The sequence below is a fragment of the Tiliqua scincoides genome, chromosome 1 (assembly GCF_035046505.1).
Source record: "Tiliqua scincoides isolate rTilSci1 chromosome 1, rTilSci1.hap2, whole genome shotgun sequence".
In the NCBI taxonomy this organism is placed as follows: domain Eukaryota; kingdom Metazoa; phylum Chordata; class Lepidosauria; order Squamata; family Scincidae; genus Tiliqua; species Tiliqua scincoides.
The window spans coordinates 66245149-66268986 of NC_089821.1; the positions used below are offsets into that span (position 1 = coordinate 66245149).

At 44.3% G+C, this 23838-nt stretch overlaps 2 protein-coding genes across 3 annotated transcripts in view; one reads left to right on the forward strand and one right to left on the reverse strand.

Annotated features, from left to right (window-relative positions):
• Nucleotides 1–358: 358 nt before the first annotated feature.
• MRPL16 (mitochondrial ribosomal protein L16) lies at nucleotides 359–4578 on the forward strand. Its single transcript, XM_066611339.1, has 4 exons — nucleotides 359–498; nucleotides 1928–1993; nucleotides 3407–3555; nucleotides 3871–4578. The coding sequence occupies exons 1-4, from the start codon at nucleotides 447–449 to the stop codon at nucleotides 4354–4356; spliced, it is 753 nt and encodes a 250-aa protein (XP_066467436.1). The 5' UTR covers nucleotides 359–446; the 3' UTR covers nucleotides 4357–4578.
• A 6294-nt stretch (nucleotides 4579–10872) lies between these two features.
• Nucleotides 10873–23838, reverse strand: part of STX3 (syntaxin 3) — a 52922-nt gene continuing 39956 nt past the window's right edge. Inside the window, exons 5-12 of one of the 2 annotated variants that reach the window (XR_010793512.1) lie at nucleotides 21773–21840; nucleotides 20877–20985; nucleotides 20015–20088; nucleotides 19387–19521; nucleotides 17840–17950; nucleotides 15718–15832; nucleotides 13503–13671; nucleotides 13394–13411 (exon numbers count right to left, since the gene is read on the reverse strand). Coding sequence is in view for 1 of the 2 variants with exons in the window: in XM_066611337.1 (XP_066467434.1) it covers nucleotides 15749–15832; nucleotides 17840–17950; nucleotides 19387–19521; nucleotides 20015–20088; nucleotides 20877–20985; nucleotides 21773–21840 (581 nt within the window). In the remaining variant the exon portion in view is untranslated. Of the gene's footprint in view, nucleotides 13412–13502; nucleotides 13672–15717; nucleotides 15833–17839; nucleotides 17951–19386; nucleotides 19522–20014; nucleotides 20089–20876; nucleotides 20986–21772; nucleotides 21841–23838 lie in introns of both variants that reach the window. The other variant, XM_066611337.1, reaches the window with a different exon arrangement.

The window sequence follows — 23838 nt, forward strand, 5'->3', positions numbered from 1 at the left end:
AAAGCCACACCGACTGCTAGTTCTGGTCATCTGTTCGTGTGTTATCAGACATGGATCAGTGGTTGAAAACATATACATCTGAAGTAACAGAGACTGTATTAATTGCAAACATCTTGCTCATATGAGGGGTGCAACTTATGGACATGCAAGTGAAAAACCATTGGGAGCCCCTGGCTGCTAGGCTTGCACTGCTGCTCATCGCCCTCCTCTTGTGAGCGTTGCAAACCCTGCGGGAGGGACCAAAAGCCCCAGCCAAGGAGAGGGGGGCTCCTTTATACACCGGAACTAAAGAGTCCTAACCTTTGTTTCCACCGGTATCCGTTCTACGCACGCACACACAGTTCGCCGGAAGTGTTGCTGTCCGAGCACATGACCACGGAGCACCTCATCAGGATGGAATCTTGAGCACTGAACGTTCTGTGTCAACCGGGTGGCTCTGCGCGGCCATGTGGAAGCAGCTCGGGCGCCCTTCGGCCGCTCGGCTGGACGCCCCGGCATGTAAGGAGGCCCGCTTGAAGGGCCGGCGCGCCTCCGCCCAGGGAAGGGTCTGCTTGTGGAGGGGGGCAGCGCAGGGCCTCTTCCTGGCCCTTGTGTGGCCTTCGCACTGGTGGCGGGGCTGCCCCTCTGGTGGTGGAGGGCTAAGGGTCTGTGGCACTCCTTGCCACAAGAAGTGGTGATGGCGTCTTGCCCAGATGCCTTTAAGGGTGGATTGGTCTTAAAGGCAGGTCTACTCAGGAGTAAGTCCCATTGTATTCAGTGGGACCTACTCCCAGGAAACTGTGCCCAGGAATAGGGTTGTAACCTTACTAATCGCATATCTGAACGGAGTGGGAGCTTAGTCCTATGTATGCCTACTCAGAAGTAAGCCCCATTATAGTCAATGAGACTTACTCCCAGGTAAGTGTGGATAGGATTGGGCCATGGGTTATTTTGTTAGGGGAGTAGATGAGGACATTACCTGGGTGCAAAGTACCTTTGATAGTGGGGTTGAATGGGAAGCTTCAATGGGAGCTGCTAGTCCTGCAGGGATGAGAAGCTGCATATACTATAACACTCTTCTGCACAGCTGTTAATTGGGGATGTGCAGTGTGTGGGGAGGCAGGGCCTTCCCACTGGAGTGCTTTGAAAAGCTGCTGCCGCTGTGTGAGGCACCCACAGTGCACATAGGTTTTGGGTGCTTGGTACCTCACATGGTGGCAATACTTTTCGAAGGACTCCGGTGGGGAGGCTCTGCTTCCCCTGCCTCCCCCCCACCTGACATCCTTACTGTTAATAAAAGATACATGTGTGTATGCCCTTGTTTGCATCTGATAACCGCCATCTACTTAGGACAGAGATAGGCTGGATACCTTTTGTGTCTTTTCTGTTGTATTCTTGTCATGGTTCTCTCTCTGCCTGCAGCCTTGAGCGAGAGTGGTTTTCAGTTTGTGGACAGTATGTTGCTTGTCAGTTCATTGCTTGTCCCTTGATGGGCATCTTTATCCCTCCTGGTGATTTCTTGTAATGTGAATGGATATCCTCCTCTTTTTCCCCCCCATATTGCATGAATAATTTCTGTTATTAATACTGAGACATGATGCATCCTCCATGTGGATGATGGCATTGCACATAAGTGGGCTGTTGCAGACGCTCCCTGCTGAAGCTGTCAGATTTAATTTGTTTCCAGAGCTTATCTCTAAAGAAGGTATAACAACTTAAAACATTCCTAAATATGTGTACTTAGAAGGAAGTCCTATTGAGCAATGGGAGTTATAGGTAAGTATATAGGATTTTAGCCTGAAATAATTACCACCACTTTCAGGTCTCTTCCCCCCCCCCCATAGCTTCAGTGTACAGTTCTGTGACATTATCAGAACATGCTCATTAGAGTGAAGGTACAGTGCTGCTGTACTGATGAACAGTAACTAATTTTTCTTGTTTCTACCAGGCCTTAATGAAACCAAGATTCTTACTGCAGGCTTGAAGAAGTATGTGCTTCCCCCTGATTATAGCGGTATGTTGAGGGGTAAGAGGGCAATACTAATGGAACACTTGAATGAAGTGTAGTGTTTCTCTCTTTAATTGGTGGCAGGAAGAACTGTGTTAAGCATGAAGGTACTAACCTATAATTGCTATATGTGCAATGGGGGAGTAGATCTGGAATTAACCATCATCTTGTCTCTTTGGGGAGGGGTAATAATGTTTCCTAAAGGCATATTGTTTGTATTGGGAAAAATGTTCATAAGATACAAGATATTATATTCAGAGTAATCATCTGTCCTCCACCACCAAATCCAGCAAAGAACACGTGCACACAGAAGCAGCCTTCAGCTTAATGCAGGCTTTGTTAGTCAATGAAGCATATATATATATATATATAAAGTTCTCTCCATCTTGCACTTGAAACTGCAAGTGCTGTTTCATATACTGCTTTCGAATCAAGGATCAGCTTCATTCATTGTGTCAATCATTCAGGCTACAGTTGGTAGTCCGTCAGAGGTGGGGGGGAATTGAATCTTGGTCTTCTTTTCCTCTCTGATTTTCTGCTGGGGAAAAAGAAACCTGACTTAAGGCTCCCTACCCCTCCCAAAAGGTAATTGGCGCTGTCAAATCTGAAGACACTGACCATTTGATATGAAGATGCATACCTACTGCAGTGCAATGCTGCACATGCATCTCCCTTGATGGGAACCTTATGTTCTTGTTGCTGATCTCAAATATTCATAAGCTATGCACACTTTATATTCCTTAGGGGTGGTGCCATCCGTGTGCAGTTCATTTTTTTCCTTAACCCATATTTGCCCAGCCAACAGGTGTACACATTTGGTTCCTGTTGCATATGTGCAACATTGGTTAGAGGAAATATATTAAAGATGTTTCAGTGTATAGAAAGTGGCATTAAAACACTACTTCATAGAGGGACTGTACTAGAGTTTTGCAGATATGCAAGCATTTATCTGGAAGCCCTTTTGCATTGGGTGTCTGTTCTGTTTTATGACACAGTAACTTGCTTACGTTGGTCTTGCTCTCCTCTGCTGGAGAGCTCTCTATAAAAAAGAATGACTGCTGTTTTTGGACTCTACTTAAAATATAGCTTGGGGCCTTTTTTAGGAAGGGAAAGGCTTTCACTTTCTAAAAAAATCTTGCCAGTTTACTTTCCCTAAGAAAAGGGAAGTGCCATTTGAAGCCACTCTATTCTGTCTTGGCAAGGCATGTCCTTACTTACTGACCCAAGTATAAGCTTTGGCTTCCATCTACTACATAGCAGCATTACTAAGAACACTGGGTCTAGAGCTTCTATGCAAAGCAACACCAGTAATTAGTGGAGATACAGGATTGGCTTAGGTGTTGATTCCAGAGCCTGAACAAACCTGGTTTGGTCAGCTAGGAGTGTACATTGAATCTACAGTTGCCTTCTGTTCTCCAGGCATTACCATCCCTGAGAAACCCAAGTTGAAGTTTGTTGAGAGAGCCCCAAATTTGCCCAAGGTCAGGCGAGAGTTCAAGAATTTACGTGATATCCGTGGTCCATCCACTGAAGCCACAGAATTCACTGAAGGGCAATATGGCATTTTGGTGAGTGTGAGAATTTTATTACATTTATATGCTGTCCTCCTTGCATTGTGGAACTCAAGGCAGTATACACAAGGTTTCCAGGCACTGATTCAGACCTAGTTTCAGCAAGGTGGGGCTCTCCTGTGCCCTGAGATCATACCCTGGTGCTGTTAGTTTTGTTGCAATAGTTTCTTAATTATACAGAACTGCTCAAAGCTGGAAAAAGGGAGAGAGGTTTGCAGCTTTAAGGTTTCAGAAAAAGTTTGTCAGCACACAACATCTTTGTCTATGTCTGCTTTTCAAACCTCATACTTTTTTTTCTTTTCCTGCCTGCAGGCTCTGGGTGGTGGCTACCTCCGTTGGGGCCACTTTGAAATGATGCGTTTGACCATCAACAGACACCTGAATCCCAGGACTATGTTTGCTTTGTGGAGAATCCCTGCTCCTTACAAGCCCATCACGCGCAAAGGGCTCGGACAGCGCATGGGTGGTGGCAAAGGGGCAATTGACCACTATGTCACAGCGGTGAAGGCTGGCCGTCTCATAGTGGAAGTGGGTGGGTGTTGCGAGTTTGGTGAGGTGGAGAGGTTCCTAACTCAGGTGGCCAAGAAGTTGCCTTTCCCAGCCAAAGCAGTCAGTCAGGAATCCCTGCAGGAAATGCAGCAGAAGGAAGAAGAGAGAAGACTTAACAACCAGAATCCGTGGACGTTTGAACGCATTGTCACAGCTAACATGCTGGGGATAAGGAAATATGTGAGCCCCTATGACTTGCAGTTTAAGGGCCGATATTGGGGAAAGTTTTTTCTGCCAGATAGAGTATAAAAAGTGGAGTTGATGGGGGGAGGTATTTTCTACTCTAATCATGTATGGCTGTTGACTCACTGCATTAATTATTGTCTTTGTGGATAAGGCACCCTGGATCTTCCCATCAGTAGTGGCTTTGCTGTAGAGTTCTATACTTGGAAATTAGGGTTTTGGGGAAAGCACTGGAGTGATTATAATTACAGATTTGAATGAATACATCTGACTTAACTTTGGTAAGGATGCCTGCGTTTTAACCCATTTCTTCACAGCCCACAGGTGTACATATTTGATCTCTTGCATATATGCAAAGTTGGGCAGAAATGGCTTAATATCATTTACAGTGCAATCCTATGCATGACTACTTAGAAGTAAGTCTCATTGTGGTCAATAGGGCATATTCCCAGGAAAGTGTGTATAGGACTGCAGCCTTAATTAAAGATCAAAGGAATGAAAAATAGGACAGGTAATTTGCCACACATGCAGAATTGGGGGAAACATGATCTTCATAGCAGAAATATTCTTGTGCCTAATATACGAGGCACATGGTTTACAGTTCCTTAGTTTTGTAAAGTTATTCTTTGAAAGTGAATATGAGAAGAGATACCTTTCATTTACCTGCAGGCACTGGCTTGCATATAGCGGCACAGAATCCGAGCATAATGACAGCCTAGGCTCAATTGGCCAAGCAAGTTGGCAGCAGCAGTGCCTACACTTTCAGAAAGTAAAAGGGCTGCATGGGGGGAATATCTTGATTTATAAAATGATTTTCCAGATGGGTAAGTGAGGAGTATAATTTTTCAGCTCATAACAATGAAGTGAATGCCATTTCAGATGAAGCTAGGCAGAAGCCTTGAGCATTCTTAGGTTCTGTTAGTTCTTGGAAACTTTATACTAGAGAATGGATTCTTCATATGGCACAACATCTTAAATCAGTGTTTCTCAAAATGTGGGTTGGGACCCACTAGGTGGGTCATGAGCCAATTTCAGGTGGGTCGCCATTCTTTCAATATTTTATCTTTAATACATTAGACAATGCTACCAAGGTATGTGACTGCATTTGGGGAAATGTCACAGATCTGTACTTTTAACAGGATAGTGTGAAGATGCTTTTAACAATAATAGTAAATGGGACTTAATTCTGGTAGAATTGCAGTCTAGGATTGGTAAAAATTTTCCTGCTTGTTGATGTCACTTCCGGTCAAGACACCACTTCCGGTGGGTCCTGACAGATTCTCATTCTAAAAAGTGGGTCCTGGTGCTAAAAAACCACTGTCTTAAATAGACACTGTCACATCAGATCAATCAGAACTCTTTATTCAGGAGGGAGGATTCCTCTAACATCCATACTTTTTGAACAATAGCAGTGCAGCTTGCGTGAGCCACAAGAGAAACTTTGAAGAAACAACTTTTTAGCCCCCCAAATCTTGTGGCCCATGTTTCTATGGCAGGGATTTGAGTTTTCCCTTCCTGTACTTAGCTCATAGAGTCAAGGAGAAACCAGCAAGGGGTTTTACTCCCCCCACCCGAAAAAAAATCCAATGAAATACCACTGGCCGGGGTTAAAAGGAACAAAATAGTTCCAGTCATAACCCTACTGGGTAGTGACTAAAAGAGAAAAACCACAAATACACTTAATATAGTTTAAGTTGTTTAAAGAGATGTGTTTTTTTCAGCACATAAGAAATATGTTCAGGTATTGTGGGGCTTACCTATATACAAGCTATACATGTTAATACAATAGGTGCCAGCTCAAGTAAAACACCTTTGTAGATCACAAGGGGGAGGGAGTGTGGCTCTATTTGAGCATCAGTAATTCCAAGTCATGTACTAGAAGGAATGGGTTGGAAATATACATATATGAGTAGGACCACAAGGATGGCAGGAGGCTCCTGTGTTGTAATGTGATTCAGCAGGCAAGGAGACAGTAAATGCCTTTATCCAGAAGCTCAGTTGGAACACCTTTTGGGAAACTGAAGGGGCTACTATAAAAAGTCACTTTTTCCCTTCAAGCAGAGAAAGAAAGCACAGCTGGAAAGTCATAGGTGTAGGTGCCTAATCTTCCAGCCCTATTTTAAGAGCAGGTGTACAGGCCATAAAGGAAGTGATAGTGGATTTCTTTCATAGATACAAGCCAGAAATGGAGTTCTCTTCACATATTTCTTTTCATGTAGGAATGATCCATGGGGCAGAAGGAGCCAGAATTAATGGAGAGTGAAGTTTAATTAGAACTTTGCTACTTAGCAAAGTAAATGAGGCAATTAAAACAGCTGGGCTGCAGCAAGAAGCAAAGAACTGGACCTCTGTACTAATAATTCCCTCCCCCTGCGTTTATCTGCCTTCATGATTGTTCTAATCTTGGGTCTTGTTCTGGCTCCTCCTGCCCTTTTTTCCACCATCTCCTGCAATCCAGCTAAAACATTTTGAAAGTAAAATGGTTGTGACATGTCCATTAGGACAAAATGCTGGTGAGTGTAGGATCTGGGGAGGAGGGAAAGAAAAAAACCATCTTGCGAATCCATCCTGGAGGAAAGAAAAGAAGTAAGGAACTCAAGTTTGACAACAAAAAATATACAGAGCAGTGACTTGTGAGGCTACAAGCAACAAGAATGGAAGATGCCTGTCACCCTGGATGACACAGCTTTACCGTAGATACTAGCCTATAAGTCGATCTCACAGATGACGAGGGCAGGTTTTGAGCCCCAAATCATGGAATTTGCTATGACCCTCAGATAGGACAGGGGTTTAACTTAGGAAGGTGTCTGACTATAATTTTGTCTGATTTTACCAGAGGCCAGATCCTGAAAAATAACCTCCCAGTAATTGTTACCGAAGAATTGTACAGTCACTAATTTATTAAAAACACGGTATATATACACAGTATATATACTACATATATACATGGTATATATACTACATATAAGTAGTATGTATACATACATACACTATTTTAATACTGTTTTTGCTATACTATGTATACATAGTATAGCAAAAACAGTATTAGAAATAGTTAATTAAAAACTGATCTCTCTCATAGATCATAAGATACATTTTTATTCACTAATTTTTTAAATTGTTCCCTCAACAACCATTTGTAAACACTATCAGAGTAAGGCCACAATCCCATCCACACTTTCCTGGGAGTAAGCCTCATTGACTTTAATGGGACTTACTTCTGAGTAGACAAGCCTAGGATTGGGCTCTAAGTACACTGGAAACAGCATACCAGTAGAACCATTAATGAAATCCTCCTTTAAAGTGCCTGGTGCCTTAAGCCAAAAGCTCTCCGTAGAACACACAACTGGGAGTGTGCAATTCAGTTCACAGTAGAAAGACAAGCAACAAGGAGTGACTGAGCAAGTGCAGCTGCACATAGTTGCACCTGATTTACTTGGAAGTAGACCCTCTGTGGAGGAAGGGCAGCAGCACTCGTGTGGAGGTCCTGGCAGGGGTTTACTGCAGAAGCAAGCATGCTCTCCTAAAAGCTTACTACATAAGCAGCTGTTGCAAGTGCTTCCTAGCTCCTGCGAGCATGCAGTTAAGATCTTTGGCTAAAATACCTGTTGCTGCAGAATAATTCTACTTTAAATTCTACTCTGCTTTTCCTGTGTTTTACATCTTTGCAAGGTCTCCAGGACTCTTCCAGTGAACAAATGCAGGGACTTTTCCCCTCCAGTCCAACTTCAATGGTGAGGATAGGGGGGAATGAGGTTAGCAAGGAGGTTTGCAAAAAGGAGAGACTGAAGTGTGACTGTATACAGTAAGGGGAGAGGTGGAGAGGAAAGCAAGAGGAGGGAATAGACTGGGAGCCCAATCCTAGGCATGCCTACTCAGAAGCAAGTCCCTTAATAGTCATTGGGGCTTACTCCCATGAAAGTGAGGCTAGGATTGTAACCTTAACTGTTTTAAGTGCTCTCTCTCACACACACAAACTTTTCCTTTTATAAAAGTTAACTCTTCCTCTCCCCCCCCCCCAGTACAACTTCATCAGTGGTGAATGATTATGGGGAGAGGGGCTAGCAAGCCTCAGCTTCGCAACAGAGAGTTTAAAGTTTGGATTCAATAAGGGGGAGGAGGCAAAAACAAGAAGGAAAGAGGAGATGGACTCAACCCTTTCAATGGCTTGAGAAACAAAGGTACAGCCTTCTGCAGGCTGCCTCTCTCTCTTTAAAAAGATCACTTCCCCCCCCTTCCCCACCCTGTCCAACTTCATCTGTGGGGAGATGGGAAGGGGGTTAGCAAGTTGGGCTTTCCAATGGAGTGTGCTTGAAATACAGTAGGAAGGGGGGGGGAAGGGGGAACAAGAAGGAAAGAGGAGATGGACTCAGCTGTTTCAAATGACTGCTTCTCCCTCGCTCAAATGCCCCCTCCCACACACAGCTCATTGTCTCCTGCTCTGTCTTGGGTGCCGCTCCAGAGATGCCTCCATGGGCGCTGGTGCTGAGCAAGGGCGGCTGCTGATGGCTGCAGTTGCAATTGCCCTGTGCTTGGAGCTTCTGCAGCTGGGCAACAGCCTGAAGGAGCATGTGGAGCACACCCGCAGGCAGCTGCAAACGCTCAGCCCAGCCTGCACAGCCTCCTCTCAGCAGAAGATCACTTGCTCCCTCCCTCCCACAATAGTGATTGGCTGGCTCACTTGCCTCCCCCCCCCTGCTGCTTGCCTGCCCTGGAGATAAGGCAGGGCAATGATTCAGGCTGCTTTTCTGGAAAGAAATTTTTCGCCTTATAGGTGAGTATCTACGGTAGTTTACTTCATCATCCACTAGTCAAGCAGGACACTCTTCCCACTTACTCATTTTAATACACATTTTCTGCCCTTAAAGAGTACTAGCTTCTCTTATTTCCCTCACCCAGCTGAATGACATGAATGTGTCTCTAAGTAAAGTGATTAAAAAAAAATTCCTTCTAAATCAGATACATTTTTCTGTGTTGTGGTGAGTGTTGTGGAACATGGGAATCAGATGGAACATGGGAAGCAGATAGATGCCATGTCCATCACAAGGAACTGCTGCACTGGATCCAGCTTATGCAGCTTACCTGAGGCAAGTAGCAAAAGATAGGAAGCGGGTGCTCAGGTGAAGAAGCTCCCAATAGTGGAGGCCAAGATGATGGCAAGGATGAGGCAGCATATCATGATCATGATCTTCTTCTGCTCAGTGAGAGGAAAAACACAGATAGTAGTATATTCAGACATGCAGATCCAAAATGGAGCTGGGTGGGGGGTAGGATAGAGTTTACCTTTTGTGGGATTATAGGAGCAGAGGGAAGGATGATGAAGTATTTAAAACAAAACGCTTGGGGAATAATATGCAAGCGTGAGAAGAGAGGTGTATGGACTATTCTTTCACAGGTACAGATGGAGTTAAGATGGCTTCATGAAATTTTCTACACCAGTGTGGCTGTTGACTGCTCTCTACAGTGCTACAATGTAGAAGCACCCAGTTCCATTGTGTCCAACACTATAAGCAGTCTGAAAGGCAAGCAGGCAGGTGCTAACACTCTAGCAGGAGAGCAGTGCCACATGTGATCTTACCAGTATCTAAGGAGCTTGGAACAGCAGCCAAGCAAAAGAAGTACAAGTCAGGATCAGGGTCTTAGAGACAGCTCCCCAATTGTTTTGCATTCATAACCGCTAGTGCCCCCCCCCCAAAAAAAAAAGTGTAGACCAAACAGCATATATTGGCAATGGGTAATAAATGTGAAAATTTTGGTGCGCTGCCACCAGATTGAGAATGTTTAGGGTAGTTAGTCAATTGGGGCCTCCAATCCCATTCATTCTCTCTAGTAGTGTACTAGCCCAGCCATCTTTTGGGGGGCGCTAGCAAGGCTCTGCCCTGGTTTTAAGCAGCTAAACAGGTGTCTAGGAAGGTATTAAAAAAGGATTTTATTCAAAAAAAAAATATAGAGAAGGGGGAATGAGTGGGACTTGCTGTGATACACAGTTTTGAGGCAAATGCACTCAAAATTATAATAAACCCTCATGTCTAGCTACATATCCCTAGTTACCAGTTACTTGAGATGAATGCCTTTTGCTCCTTCACCTCCAACACAGGGAATGGTTGTTTCAACCACTACCGAAATGCCCTCCCCCCATCTATACTTGCTGTTCATCCAGAGAAAGCCCAGAGAGTCCTCAGGCTTGAATTTAAATAGTCTTCAGATGAGTGCAGATCATCCTTTCCAAGAGATGCTTTTGAATCCACCAGAAGTCACCAAAGTAATATCTAACCTGTCAGGTGAGCTTGGATGCCCAATGTACTCCTGCCAATCCCAGTGGGAGGCCTGGGCATTGATCTTTGTCCTGCTGGGCATCCAGACAGAAAAACAGGGAATCCACAAGAAGAGCTGGCAGGAACTGATCATGCAGCCAGCTGTAATGGTGGAAACTGACAGGCTGATGAAGCATCTGCTTGTCTTTAGGTTGGGGAAAAGTGGGAGAGGGCTACTATCCCAGCCATCATGCCACTCAACAAATATGATGGATTGTACAACTATATCCAGTACAGAAGGGCAATGCAAACATGAAAGTTATAGATATTAATGTTCCAATAAACTCATTTATTTCTAAATTTAAAAAAAAAGTTCATTTTTTAAAGCTTTGACAAAATCAAATCCCTAGGATCCCGACTGTCCATAGGCAGCTCAGTACAGTATATTGAAATTCAGTCCTCCTTCTTGGCAGATATCCCTCACAGATGGTCAGGCCACCATCCCTTTGACCACCGCCTACAAGTTACAGACATCAAAGCCTAGGCAAGGAAAGACAAATACCTGAAAATCCTCCTCTTAGCTCCATCTATGTGATCAGGCTGAAGGTCACACAAATGCTTCTGTCAGGAGTGCCTGTTACATTTCATCATCACAGGAATCACAAGACAACTTAGCTGCTGGGTGAGTTTTGAACTCTGCTGTTGTGCTGGTGGAGAAGCACATCAGGAGACTGCCCTCTCCAGGAAAGCAATCCTTAATTCCAGAGCATTATTTCTCATGGGAGAAAGGGAAAAGTTTGGTTTCCAGTTAAAAATCAGTATAAATATAAGACACCCTTGTGCCACAGCTCCTCGAAAATGTCAACAAAATATTGCCACCATAACTTTAAGTCCTTTTCCATAGGAATGGCCCCTCTACACCCTCATCAGCCCTCAGCTCCAGCAAGATCCCTGCTAAAAGAAGTCTGCTGCTATGGTTTATTTAGTCTCCGAGGTACGCTTCTATGCAATGAACTTATCAATGTTCATTCCTAGAATCACTGCAGCACAAATGTTTGCCTTAACAGGGCAGGACTGAAATGCCTAAAAAAGTTTTTTTACTGTGGCCAGCATAAATCAAGTATGTGATGACAGTTTTTCCTAGGCTTCACTGCTGAATCACACAATTTGGGGGGGGGGGGAGACTCATTTTTCTTTCATTCAAAGACACTCCCATCAATGTTTCTGAGTGACAACTGTAAAAGTCTGACATGGGAGTGGCTGAAAATTGAGCCGTGAAAGGACCAATGGGGTTAGTAGTAACAGTAAGTGTTTCTCGAGAGAGACACATTCCTGTATTAAAACCATAAGGAGAATTCTCATACATAAATATCATGACTGAAGTTCTACTCCAATACAGGGCAGACAAAACCATCCTTAAAGTAGAAGTGACTCTGATACAACAATAAGGTCTTCTGTAGCTGGATAGATCTCAAGGTGGCACACAGCTGCCACACATTAAAAAAAAAACTAAATACTTTTTTTTCACACCAGCTTTTCACTGTCCTGCAAGTCAAATATGAATCAGTGATTTTGGGTGGTGAATGTGACGTGGCTAATTCAAACAACGAGATGGAACACCAGTACAAAAAACACAACACTTCAAAGCAGACAAACCCTGTGATTCTTTACAGAACTTAAACAAGACAAAAGGGCTGCAGCTCAGAGGAGACCTGACACAGAACTGCAGGCCCTTGAACTCAGAGAAAACTGACTTACAAGCAGGAAGGAATTGCCCTCTGTTCAGAAATCCAGCTGCATTCCAAACCAATGACATGGCCCACCCAATTTATAGACAGAATCTACCCCTGCCACGAGCGTCTTAATGAGCATCCACTTTCCCAACTCTCCTAGACCACGGAACATCCACTGCAATTACTACTCCTGCAAGCTGAGAAAGCAGAGCTCAGACAGGGAAGACTTGAACGCCAACAACTGCCAACACTCATGACCATGTTCCTCCTGCACTGTGAAATCACCAGCCTGGCTTGAGTACTATGATGTTTCAAGTTGCATTTCTGCCTCTTGCTCTAATCCACTGTTCTCCCCATCCACATCTGGTTAGGGATCAAGGCACTTCAAGATCTATGTAATACTTACACTATTAAGTGCACAACACCACCCCATGCACTAATTCTCTCTTTACAGTTAGCAGTGCAAGTTGTGCTATGGTCCCAGTGTGCAAGCATGTGTGTCCTGCACACCACATAGAAGTTGCAAGCTCTGGTCCATCCTCCAAGGACACCAGAAGGCAGCCTGAGTGTGACACAGTTACCAATTATGTGTTAAACCCTAGCCCTTAATCTTGACTGTCTTGACAAGTAACAAACCTTGAACCCCTGGTAAGGAACTGCACATTGTAAAAACAAAACAGGCACAGCTGAAAATAAAACAAGGCAGTGAGGTAGGCAATAGTCTCTCCAAAATTCCTTTCATGTCCATTTTACTGTAGCTGGAGAAAATTCTGGAAGGATGTAGACTAAAAAATAGGAAATGCTTGAACTGGAGGTAGCAAGTATGGTGGGAAGGAAGGCAAGGATGGATAAGGAGCAGATTTGATGCAAGGTCCTCTTCATAGTGCCATAAGATCTCTTTTCTTCCTGACTGCAGCAAAGGAGCTTCTGGCTGCAGAGTTTCATCCAACAAGTGAACAGAAATAGCATGTAGCTCTCACAGGAAGAACTGAGGAAAGTGACTTCATCCTGCAGGGAACTATTCATATCAAATCCGAGAGGCCACGCTGGAAGGGAGGTGGGAGGGAAGGCCACAGGATGGTGAGGATCAGGAAGGGAACTCTTGCTACCAATCCAGGATCAGCTCAGGAGTGTCTGGAGGAAAGGAAAGGAACACATTGGGAAAAGTTAACTCTCACCCATGAATAAGGAACCAGTGTACTCTAGCCATAAAGATGCATCTTACCTCTACAGAATGGTAGGGCAAGGGAGGAAACACCCAGCCCACTCTGCAGTGCTCTTAGAGGAGAGAATTGCATCTTTCACCATCCCTCTGTCTCACTAGTCCTGATGCTCAGCTCAGGCACTATGGTCTGCTCATAGGTAAGTAGGAAGGAACAGAGTAGTGACCCTATCTGAAGAACAGCAAAGATATAGACACTGAGTGAGGTGCTAAGGATCAAATGTCAGAACAGGGTAAGGGGGCAAAGCACATAAAGAGGGATGTGGAAGGACTGCTGTCATTGATCTGACATATTGAACCTACAGGGTTAAGGAGAGGAGTTTCTAGTCAGCAAAGTATGCATGCTTATCTCTACAGAGGGCCTTATAGTACCATCAGACATCATTCAGGCTGCTAACAGAACTAGGCTGTGCTGTCAACAGTTCTCTGCACATGCAGAGTGGGACTATAGACCACTAGACACACACACAGAGTAGAAGGTACATGCATCAACTTATAAGCACTGATGAACAAGCCGGTTATGCATGTGGCTGAGGAAGAGCAGCACTGAAATCACAATCAGTTCATCGAGAGACTATTGCTGCAGCTAGAGAGTTGTCCCCTCTCTGAAATTCCTTCTCTTCAAGCAGCTTTAGAAACTCTGGAAGCCATACTTGTGCCTCTGGCAAGCCTTTGTCAGGCTGATCAAATACTTTCTCGGGCCAAATTCCAAATGCAAGGAAACAAGAGTTCAGAACCAAAAGCTCAGGAGACCAGTGGCGTAGCTAGAGGGGGTGCAAAGCACTAACTTTTGCAGGAAGCCTCACCGCAGCGTGCAAGGGGCCCCTCCCCTTTGGAGCCATTCCAGGCAGGGGGAGCAAAATGTAGGTGTATGCCTGGAATGGCTCCACAGGGTAGGGGAAGGGGTCTCTTGCATGCTGCAGTGAGACTTCCTGCAAAACTTAGTGCTTTGCACCCTATGCCACTGCAGGAGACAAACGCACAAGGTTCAAGTGTACAGGTATAATTTGGGAAGAGCATAGAACTCAGATCCCCAAAGCAAAAATCCATCCCCTCAAATCACAGACCCACCTCAAAACTGACTACAGTACTCACATTTGTGCCTCAAAATATCAGATGTGGTGGCTTCCTCAGAATCACAAGGTTTCTTATTTTCTATAATGTTGCTAGCTCTCATGGTTGTTGAAATTTTTTAAAAACAACATCAGCATGTAACTAGTGCCTGCTGAAAGTTCAGAAACCAAAGAGAGCCTGGCTAAAGTTACCCTTTGCCCAGTCAAGTACTTCTGCACAACTGTATCCTGCTCCATGATCACAAAATTGCTAACACATTAATGTCTCACTTATGTCCCATCCTTCCTTCTCTTCTCACCATGGAACAGACCTTGCAGAAGGATCATGTGAAGTCAACATTGATATGAAGCAAGTAATTCTGTACCCCCCCCCCCCGCAAAGTTCACACTATTTGGCAGGCAAAACTCTAGTTGCCCCCTATACTGCCCAACATATTGTAGAAATAATAGATGAGGGTTAACCACAAACATTTCTCTTTTGACAGCTTAGGGCAGTGGTTCCCAAACTGGTGGGTTACAACCACCATGGGAACCAGAAATGGGCCATTTACCCTTAAGGGGTATCCCATAAATGGTCCCTGATAGCACCATAGCAATTGCTGTGCTGCGGGCACCTAGGGACATTGTAATGTACCTAGGAGCATCCTGCAGCCACCAGGAGGGCTCTGGAGGCTTGCAGCCCCTCTGCAACTTTCTGAATGGCTGCATTGAATGGGATCACAAACTGGCTCTAATAGTAGATCGGAGCTCAGTACAGCTGCACGGTGGGTTGCAGAGGGGGCTGCAAGCCTCCAGAACTGTCCAGGAGGCAACACCTCCAGGTATGTTACAATGTCCCCACGGCACCACGATCGCTGTGGCACCGTCGGCCCCCCTGCTCCCACTGCAACTTAGTGCAGTCCCAAAGTCCGAGTAGGACTTTGGGAACCACTGGCTTAGGGCAAATTTAGACCACAGAGGTCAGACAAAGTAGACAGCTTTAGCACTAAGCATTAGGGCTTCAACATTCACCAACAAAGGCAAAGATATCGGGAAAGCTCCCTGAAAGCCAAGAAGCAAAAGGAGACAGTGAGAGAGGTTAATGTACTCCTCATGAAGTGGTACAGAAGAGGAAAAATCCTTCTGCTCCCCCCCAAACTACTTACGGTTCAGAGCCAGCAGCCCTGCAAGCTGCTTTTACTTCAGCCCTACGGAGAGTCCAATTATGAGAGCTACAATTCCCAGCACGACAACTACTATCACAATGATAATTATCGTTTTCTAGAAGAGTAAGAGAAAGTAAGATTCAGCAATCAGCAGTTCACAATAACTGGGATAAAATGATCTGTGCACACTCAGTGAGCTGTGTGATCCACAATTTAATTAAGCTGCAGTTCTTGGACTTATATGGGTGTAAGGATCAATTCATCCTTGCATGTTCATCACTTAGTGAATTGCAACACTAAGTGATAACCTGCATGTATCAGCCAGAGATCTGAACCACACAGAACATTCATATCACCAATTTAAGTGGCAATAATAATAATAATAATAATAATAATATTCAAGTGGCAATACATTAATTGATAAGATATAGAGTGAGATTATGCATGTTTGAATGACCCATTAGCTAGATTGACTAAAGAAGCTTGAATCCATCTACTTTGGTGTTAACATGAACGGCAACTATAAGATAACACCAGGTTGAGTTCTGCATTCAAAGGTTACCTAGACTATCCAGAGAACCAAAAACAAAGAAATAAAAACAAAAATAAACAAACAAATGAAACCACCGTGGCTTATTTTGAGGTCCATAACAGATTTTTAAATACCGTACTAATTCAACATTGTCATAAAACTATTCAAGCTGTCAGACTTACAGCTCCAGTCTATGCACAAAAACTGAGAAGAAAATCCCAAAGATTTCAATAGGGCTTACTTCCAGTTAAGTCTGCATAGGTTTGTAGCCTGTGCCATCAATACAACTCTTCCCTTGCCACTATCATATTGAATTACACTGTGAACTTAGATACTAAGACTAACATTCATTCAATTTTCACATTTGAGTTTCAAGGTCATATCCAGTTTTTAACCTCTTGTAGAAGACACTGACTTGCCACTAAGTAGCAGCTGTTGAATCCAAGGTGAGCCTTTGTGTAATGTTTTTAAGGATGTATTTAGTTTCAGCCACATCAAATGAACAAAAAAAGATATCATAACTATTTCATAACCAACTCAAAGAGTCACAACTATTGTATTAGATTCCCCCCCCCCGCATTCCCTAGAAATTAGTAATTTCTTTGCCATTATAAAAACAAATAAAGAATGCAAGCACATCAGCTGAAAGGCACACTCGCAGCTACTTCAGTTCCAACCTCACCAAATAGGACATAAAGTGAGAAAGCAATGAAGGTGTACATGCAATTTTCCTGCTATCCAATCACCATCCCTGCTCAAGCTTTGCTCAGCATATAGCTGTTAAAGGGGCAGGAGACCTTGCAAGAAAAAGAGGAGAAATCACAACCCTATCCACTCCAGATGAACTGCTATACTAGGACTCTCACACAAGTTATTCAGCAAAAATGAATCCTGGCACATGATGAGCAGCAAAAGAATGGAAGCACAATCCAAAGCAGCAGTGACAGAGGTGCAGAGAAGCACACTAAGGAGCTCAACACTGTCAACACAATTAAGGAGCTGTGAAAGAAGAGGCCTTCCTTATGGAGAAGAAGGGGAAAGACAGAGGATATCTGAAATTCTACAGGGAAAGCAATTCTCAGCAAAGCATTGCTAGCTAGGCATAGAGTTCCTTGCATAACTGGAAGTGGTTTTTGAACAACCTACAGGGTAATGAGTAGAAGACTAACAAGTGGAGAAGAAGAGGAAAAGGGCAGGGAGTCTGCATCTAAAAAGACTGAACTAGGACTTGGGTAGTTGTGGTAAAGAAGAGGGAGAGGGGGAGAGGGATCTCACTGATTTGCAGAAGACAAATTCAGCACCAGTACTCGAAGGCACAGGGACAGGGGTCTAAAGAGAAGGTGGGTGGGCTCTGAGTAGTTCTTCTCACCCTTCGTGCTTCACTTTGATACTTTACAGCCTTTTTGGTGTCAGCAACAGCCCGCTCCACAAAGCCTACCGACTGGTCCATGTTGTTCTCTATGCGGTCAATCATGGCTCCCTTGCAGAGGAAGAGGAATGCCGGAAGCAAAACAGAGAGGCAGAAGCAGAGAGCATAAGCCACCCAGGTAGCTGCTGGTAGAAAGCTGGTAGCCCACAGGAGAGGCTCACCTTGCGGGCCTTACTCTGATATTTCAAGGCCTTTTTGGTCTCCTCACGAGCTTTCTCTACATGATCTATGGTGTGCATCATGTTGAGTTCTATGTTATCTACAATTTCTCCCTGCAAACATTAAGAGAAGTGGAAGAGAAACAGAGAGAAAGAACACGTAACTGTTAGGAAATGAATATTGACTTGGAAGAGGGACTATAGGGACTCTCAGCTCTCCCACCCCCAGTTCTACTGCAATCAAGGGTTCCTTCTTTTCTTCTCTCTTGTCAATAAAGCTTGGAATTTCTCGCCTTGTCACTCTCCCTTTGAATGGCTCATTCTCCCAGATTAAGTATATGATCCCCACAGTACTTCCACTAAGAGATGCTAGCATTAACTTGGCCAACCTTCCTCCCCTCACCCTGCTTAAGTTCAGTTAAGAAACACTCACCACAATTAGACTCGGACGCCACCTCCTCAGCATTGCATCGTAAGCAGAAAACAAGAGATGGGGCCTTAGACAAACTGGCATTGAGACCTAAATACTACTAAGCAGACTATTTCTGTCTCATAACTGATAAGCATTAATAAGAGTCTGGTTGGGAAGGATGGAAAAAGTCATATTTTAAATCATTTTGTACAGCAGGATAGAATAATGACCAGCTAAGAACATGGCAAGTGGCACAGCGATTGTAATCCAGAAGATTGGGTGGTCTCCTGAATAAGAGGTAACTAAACCACTGTCAAACTAGTCAGTCATGAAGCCAGTGGACAAATAGAGTTAAATTTCAACTTTATTAACCAAGTTTCCTTTATAATGGATCCTATCAAGCTGTGCTCATCTGCCATTAACAGCGAGCCTCATTCACTCAAATTATCAATTCATTCTGGGTGGGGGGCAGGGGGTGGTACAAAACTCAAGATAACTCTGATGGCCACTCTTACATTTCTGATATCTGAGAAGGGTCGCACTGCTACATAGGCTGTAAAGAAAAAATGCCTTTAACCTTTTTTCTCTTGGTATGCTTCCCCTCTCATTTTCTGTACTGCTGCTCTCTCTACACAAGAACACTACTGCTAAATCTAACTACAAGACTACCTACTCCAGTATCCTATTTTCCCCACAGTGGGCAACCAGATACTTCCAGGAAGCTCACAACCAGCCTTCCCCCAGCAAAGCTACAGCCCTCCCCTGCTTGCTGTTGTTTCCCAGCAAACAATATTCAAAGGTACACTGCTTCTAAGTACAGTACAAAGGTCTTATTTGGCCATCAAGGTTCATCAAGTCAATTTGAACCAAATCTCTTGCAAGGAAACTGAGACCCTATCACTTTGAAAGATAAGAAAGGAAAAGTATCTAAATACATTAAGAAGATATGGTTACCATCTTTCTTCCTGCTCCTATATCTCATAGGTTGGGATAATCTCTGCATTGCTGTTCCCTTACAGGTTATCAACATTATGTTCTGCATTACAGTAACTGTTTAATCAACCCAACTGCTTCTCTTTTGATTGTCACCTTTGCTTTTGCTCAGCCTCACATTCCCACCCCCCACCAGCTCTGTTACCTGGTTTTCCACCAGCATGGCAATGTCCACGAACATATCATGAAGCTCTTTGATGCTACTTTCAAGACGCACAATGTCCTTATGCCGTCCCTCAATCTCACTCAGTGCTTGCTTTGAGATCTGTGAATCCATGATCTAGGACAGATCCAAAGACAGTCACTTGCACACAAACTGTAAAAGACTGCCCCTCTGAGGGGACTCTTGGCAATATTTGCATTGCAGTTGTCATGTATTCCATTTTCCCCCTTCCCAAGTTCTCTATCTGAATGGTTGGCAACCTTCAGTCTCGAAAGACTATGGTATAAGCCTACAGCACCCGGTATTCCCAGGCAGTCTCCCATCCAAGTACTAACCAGGCCTGACCTTGCTTAGCTTCCGAGATCAGACGAGATCGGGCATGTGCAGGGTGAATGTATCTTTCCATTCTGATTTCCTACCTCGACTCTGTCATCATTTTGCTGCTCATGTACCTCCAACAAATGAACCTTGGTGTCCCTAAAAACACAACCTCCTCCATCCTATAATAACCCATACACATTCCTCTTGCACTCCAGAGCCACATGTTGTGTTTGTCCCCCTTTCTACCACCCCACAATGGAACCAAGCAGCTTGCTTCATGTCCACTCACCCCAGATGTAAAGATTGAGGGATTTCCACTCTCTAGCATTTCCTCCAGCTCCTCATCTGTTGTATTCTTTCCAGCTGTATCCCAGAGGAAGAAACAGAAAGACAACAAAAGCTTCACACATAGGAACTGGAACACACACTGCCAAATGAGCTATAAAAACTGTTAAGACAGGAAAGGGGGCAATTGCTTCCAAACATGCTTGCTTTGCCTTGGTGTCCCTCAGCACCTCACTGGTCTCATGATCAACCTATAAGCAGGACTCTGAGTTTTTCATGACTGCACCAGACAAGTGAGGAAGTTGGTATTTTAAATTGGAAACAATCCAGACTTAATTTATAAGGTTCTTATAAGGATTACAGGAGGTAATGTATGTAAAGAACCTCAAACACTTATGATACCTGTATAGAAATGGTAAACACATTTATTTTTAAATTTAGCAACCTGGGAATTTCAGTTTTCTTTCTTTCTTTCTTTCTTTCTAAGTAAGTTTCAAGTCCTTAAGGCAGAGATAGGCCTTGAAAACATACAAACAATGTCTAGTGAAGCCTCAAAGAATAACACGATATTGTAGAGGCTATTAGACTTCATTATGGAGTGAAATCTAGATGGCTTAGCTTTGCTCATAAGTGTTAAGTCAGCCCAGGTAGGTTCTGAGAGCAATGACAGGAGCTAGTCCATGATAGGAGACATCAGAAGGAGGAGTGCTTAATTAATAGCAAATCAGGTGCATAGAAGCGTATGCAATGTGTCTACCAGGAGCCTGCCACCCCTGAAGGCAAAGCAAGTCACCCACTCTAGCCATCAGGATGCCACTCCGCTGAAAGGAGACGGTCAGTTGCCATTCGGCAAAAGGAGTACATACTGATCTCAAGTTGCCGCTGGATCCTCCCTTTGCTCCGTTCTCGAAAGTCGACCTGTGCCTCATTGTACTTCGTCATCACATCAACAAATTTTCGGGAAAGGACTGAATGCTGGTGGTAGGAAGACAGACAAATTGTCACAAGAGGCCTTGACTCTTTCTGTGCCGAGTATCTGATCTGCATTGCAGAAGAGAATACTTCACTGGCTTTTTCATTTGGAAAAAGGAATCTGAAAAATATTTGGTTTTTGGAAAATCCAGAAATTTTTAGAGCCTGACCTACACAGAGACACAAAATCCCCTTCTTTTGAGGAAGACTTTTTTCAAAGCATTTCATCTTCGAGGAACTGCAAGTCATCTGCTTCCATAAACTGCAAGAGCAAAAGCCTCCCAGCTTTGAAGAACGCCTCAAATTAAAATTATTCCGCTTGTGTGAAACTGCGGAAGGTTCAAAGTGTCCTGCAGTGTGTCCTCCAACCCTCCCAAGCTGAAAGAGTGCTGATCCTGGACAGCAAACTGATGAAACAGAAACAAACACCACTTTTTTCTTGCTTACAGTATCTTTCCATTACCAATTGTTCAATGCCAGAGCACAGTTATAAAACACACAAAGGAATAACAGTGTCTCTCAACATATGCAGAGACTTCCACTCATGACAGAGAATCACAGCTCACTCCCACATATCCAGCACTGGGATGCAGGCCTGAGGATGTGGCTTCCAAAAAGATTTGGGCCCAGTACCTCCCCCAGCTGCAATAAATTCTGGTCTCCTCCCCCTCCCATGTTTCCCTTTTCTCCAGTTCTAGATCTCTTCCCCGTGTCACTCACACACTATTGGAGAATGGCAGCAAAAGCATCATGCAATCTTTATTCATTATTTCCACAGAGCTGTACTTACCTGGGATTTCCGTATCCGCAGGTCAGCTGATGATCGGACCTCATCCTGCTCAATGTTCCGCTCCATGCCTGTGATGCAGAAAAGTAAAATGTGTGGATGCCAGACACTCCAGCACAATCATATGCATGTTTTCTTAGAAGCAAGCCCTTCTGTATTCAATGGGGCTTTCCCCCCAAGTAAGCGCACTTAAGAATTGCAGCCATAACCCACGACATAACCCCTCAATCACCAAATGAGGTCAGGGACCATCTCCTGCTTCCCTACATGTTTGGAGCTGGAGGGTTGGTGGCAGAACACATACACACAGTTTCTTAGGCTGCCCTTCTATACATGCTTTTCCAAGAATAAGTTCCATAAGATTCAGTGAGACTTATTATGACATTCAAAGGGCTCATTAGCTTGCAACAAATTTAACAGGACTGCAGGTCCTTTCCCCTACTGCCTGAAGAATACTCTGGGCAAGGTACAATACACCACTGTTACCAAAAGCTTGAGAAAGCACACCTGAACTTAACCTGCAGGCTAGTGGAGAAAATTACTGAGGTTTTATTCCAAGCAGAGTTAGTCATAATAGTCCCACTAACTTGGTATACAGTGCTTTGCACCTGCTTCTATTGCAGGTTCCAAGCCTTGGGGAGCACTGAAGAGCTGTGCAGGGCTCCCTGCACTTCCTGCGGCCTGATGCAGCCCTACACCATGCCAAGTAAGTCACAAACACCCCCCTTGCTCCACTTAGCGGCACGATCCCGGGGATTATGTCACTGCCCTAGCCCCTCCCCCGCAAGAACTTACTGAGGGAGTAAAGCTCCCTTAAAGTTTGAGAAACCCTGTCCTACAGGATACCTATGGCCCACACTTGGCTTGTTCACAAACTTCTGTCCCATTGCTCCTTATATCCAGTTTCCTATGCAGAAGCGTGCATGCTGAGGGCTATGGAAGGGAAGGTGTAGACGAGTTGCAGATGCAAATTGATAAGCAGGATTTATGGGGACACCTGAACAAGATGGGGAGTGGTGGGAAGTAATGGCCAGCCACAACGTGTAGCCACATGGGTATTTGCATAAGCAAATCCAGGAAGTTTCAAAGTACAAACACATTTTTTTTCTTTACATTTAAAAACCAAGGTAGTTAACAGCAATGCTTTATTACACCTCTAGCCCGATTATATCGTTTTCTATACACAAACTAGCTTGCTTCAACATCTTAGTAAGCACCCTTGGGTTAGAGGTAGAAAGTCTTGTGTGCAGACTTACAGCCCAATCCTGAGGCTGGCAGCTCTGCTGGGTGCAGTGGCATCAAAACCGCAACTGTTGTATCCAGCGGCGCCACCAGAGGTCTCCTCCGGGGAAGCCTCAGGCCCTGCAATGGGGTTTCTCAAGTCTGCACTGGCTATTTTGCCCCACACTGTTCCACCCATTCCCTGCCCCAAAACTACTCACTGTTGTCCAGCGCTGCTGGAGCGCTGGTGGCCCTCCTCTCTGGGTGCCATGGATGTGCCTTATGGCACATTTGTGACACCCAGCGCCGGCCCTGGAGCTCAACACCAGTGCTGAGGAAGTTTAGGATTGAGCCTTAAAATGTACATACTGCAAAATCTCTCATTGGAAGACAGAAGGCAGGCAGGGCCCCCCCAACCCTGGATATTAAAAGCTATCAATACCAGTGAACACCTGGCACCTTAAAATAAAAGAAGTAGAACTGAATCACACTTAAAAATTTGAAAGTAAAATGCAATTTAAGAACTTTGTAAGGAATATATAATTCTCATTATCTCGTAACAATTTCTAATTAACATGATGCCATGTTATGTGCCCCGAACTCTTAGGCAAACTCCTTTGATGGCTGGAAAGGAGTGTGTTTAAAAGGACACAGAAAGAAGGTAACTGGGGAGAGAGCCTGGAGACCAACACTGGGTCAGAGCTCTGCAAAGTGGGTGTAGGTAGATGTTTAAAGACACTGGAACACAGTCCACACTTCACACCCTCAAGGCAGGATACACTATGTATTCAAAGAAACTGTACCAGCTGTGTAAAGTGTGGGACACACATAAATCAGAGCTGAGTAAT

Excerpts from the sequence above, each read along its gene's own strand:
- MRPL16 (XM_066611339.1), top strand. The coding sequence starts at position 447 with ATGTGGAAGCAGCTCGGGCGCCCTTCGGCCGCTCGGCTGGACGCCCCG. Across the intron at positions 499-1,927 it reads TCGGCTGGACGCCCCGGCAT|GCCTTAATGAAACCAAGATT; the intron begins GTAAGGAGGCCC and ends TGTTTCTACCAG. Across the intron at positions 3,556-3,870 it reads AAGGGCAATATGGCATTTTG|GCTCTGGGTGGTGGCTACCT; the intron begins GTGAGTGTGAGA and ends TCCTGCCTGCAG.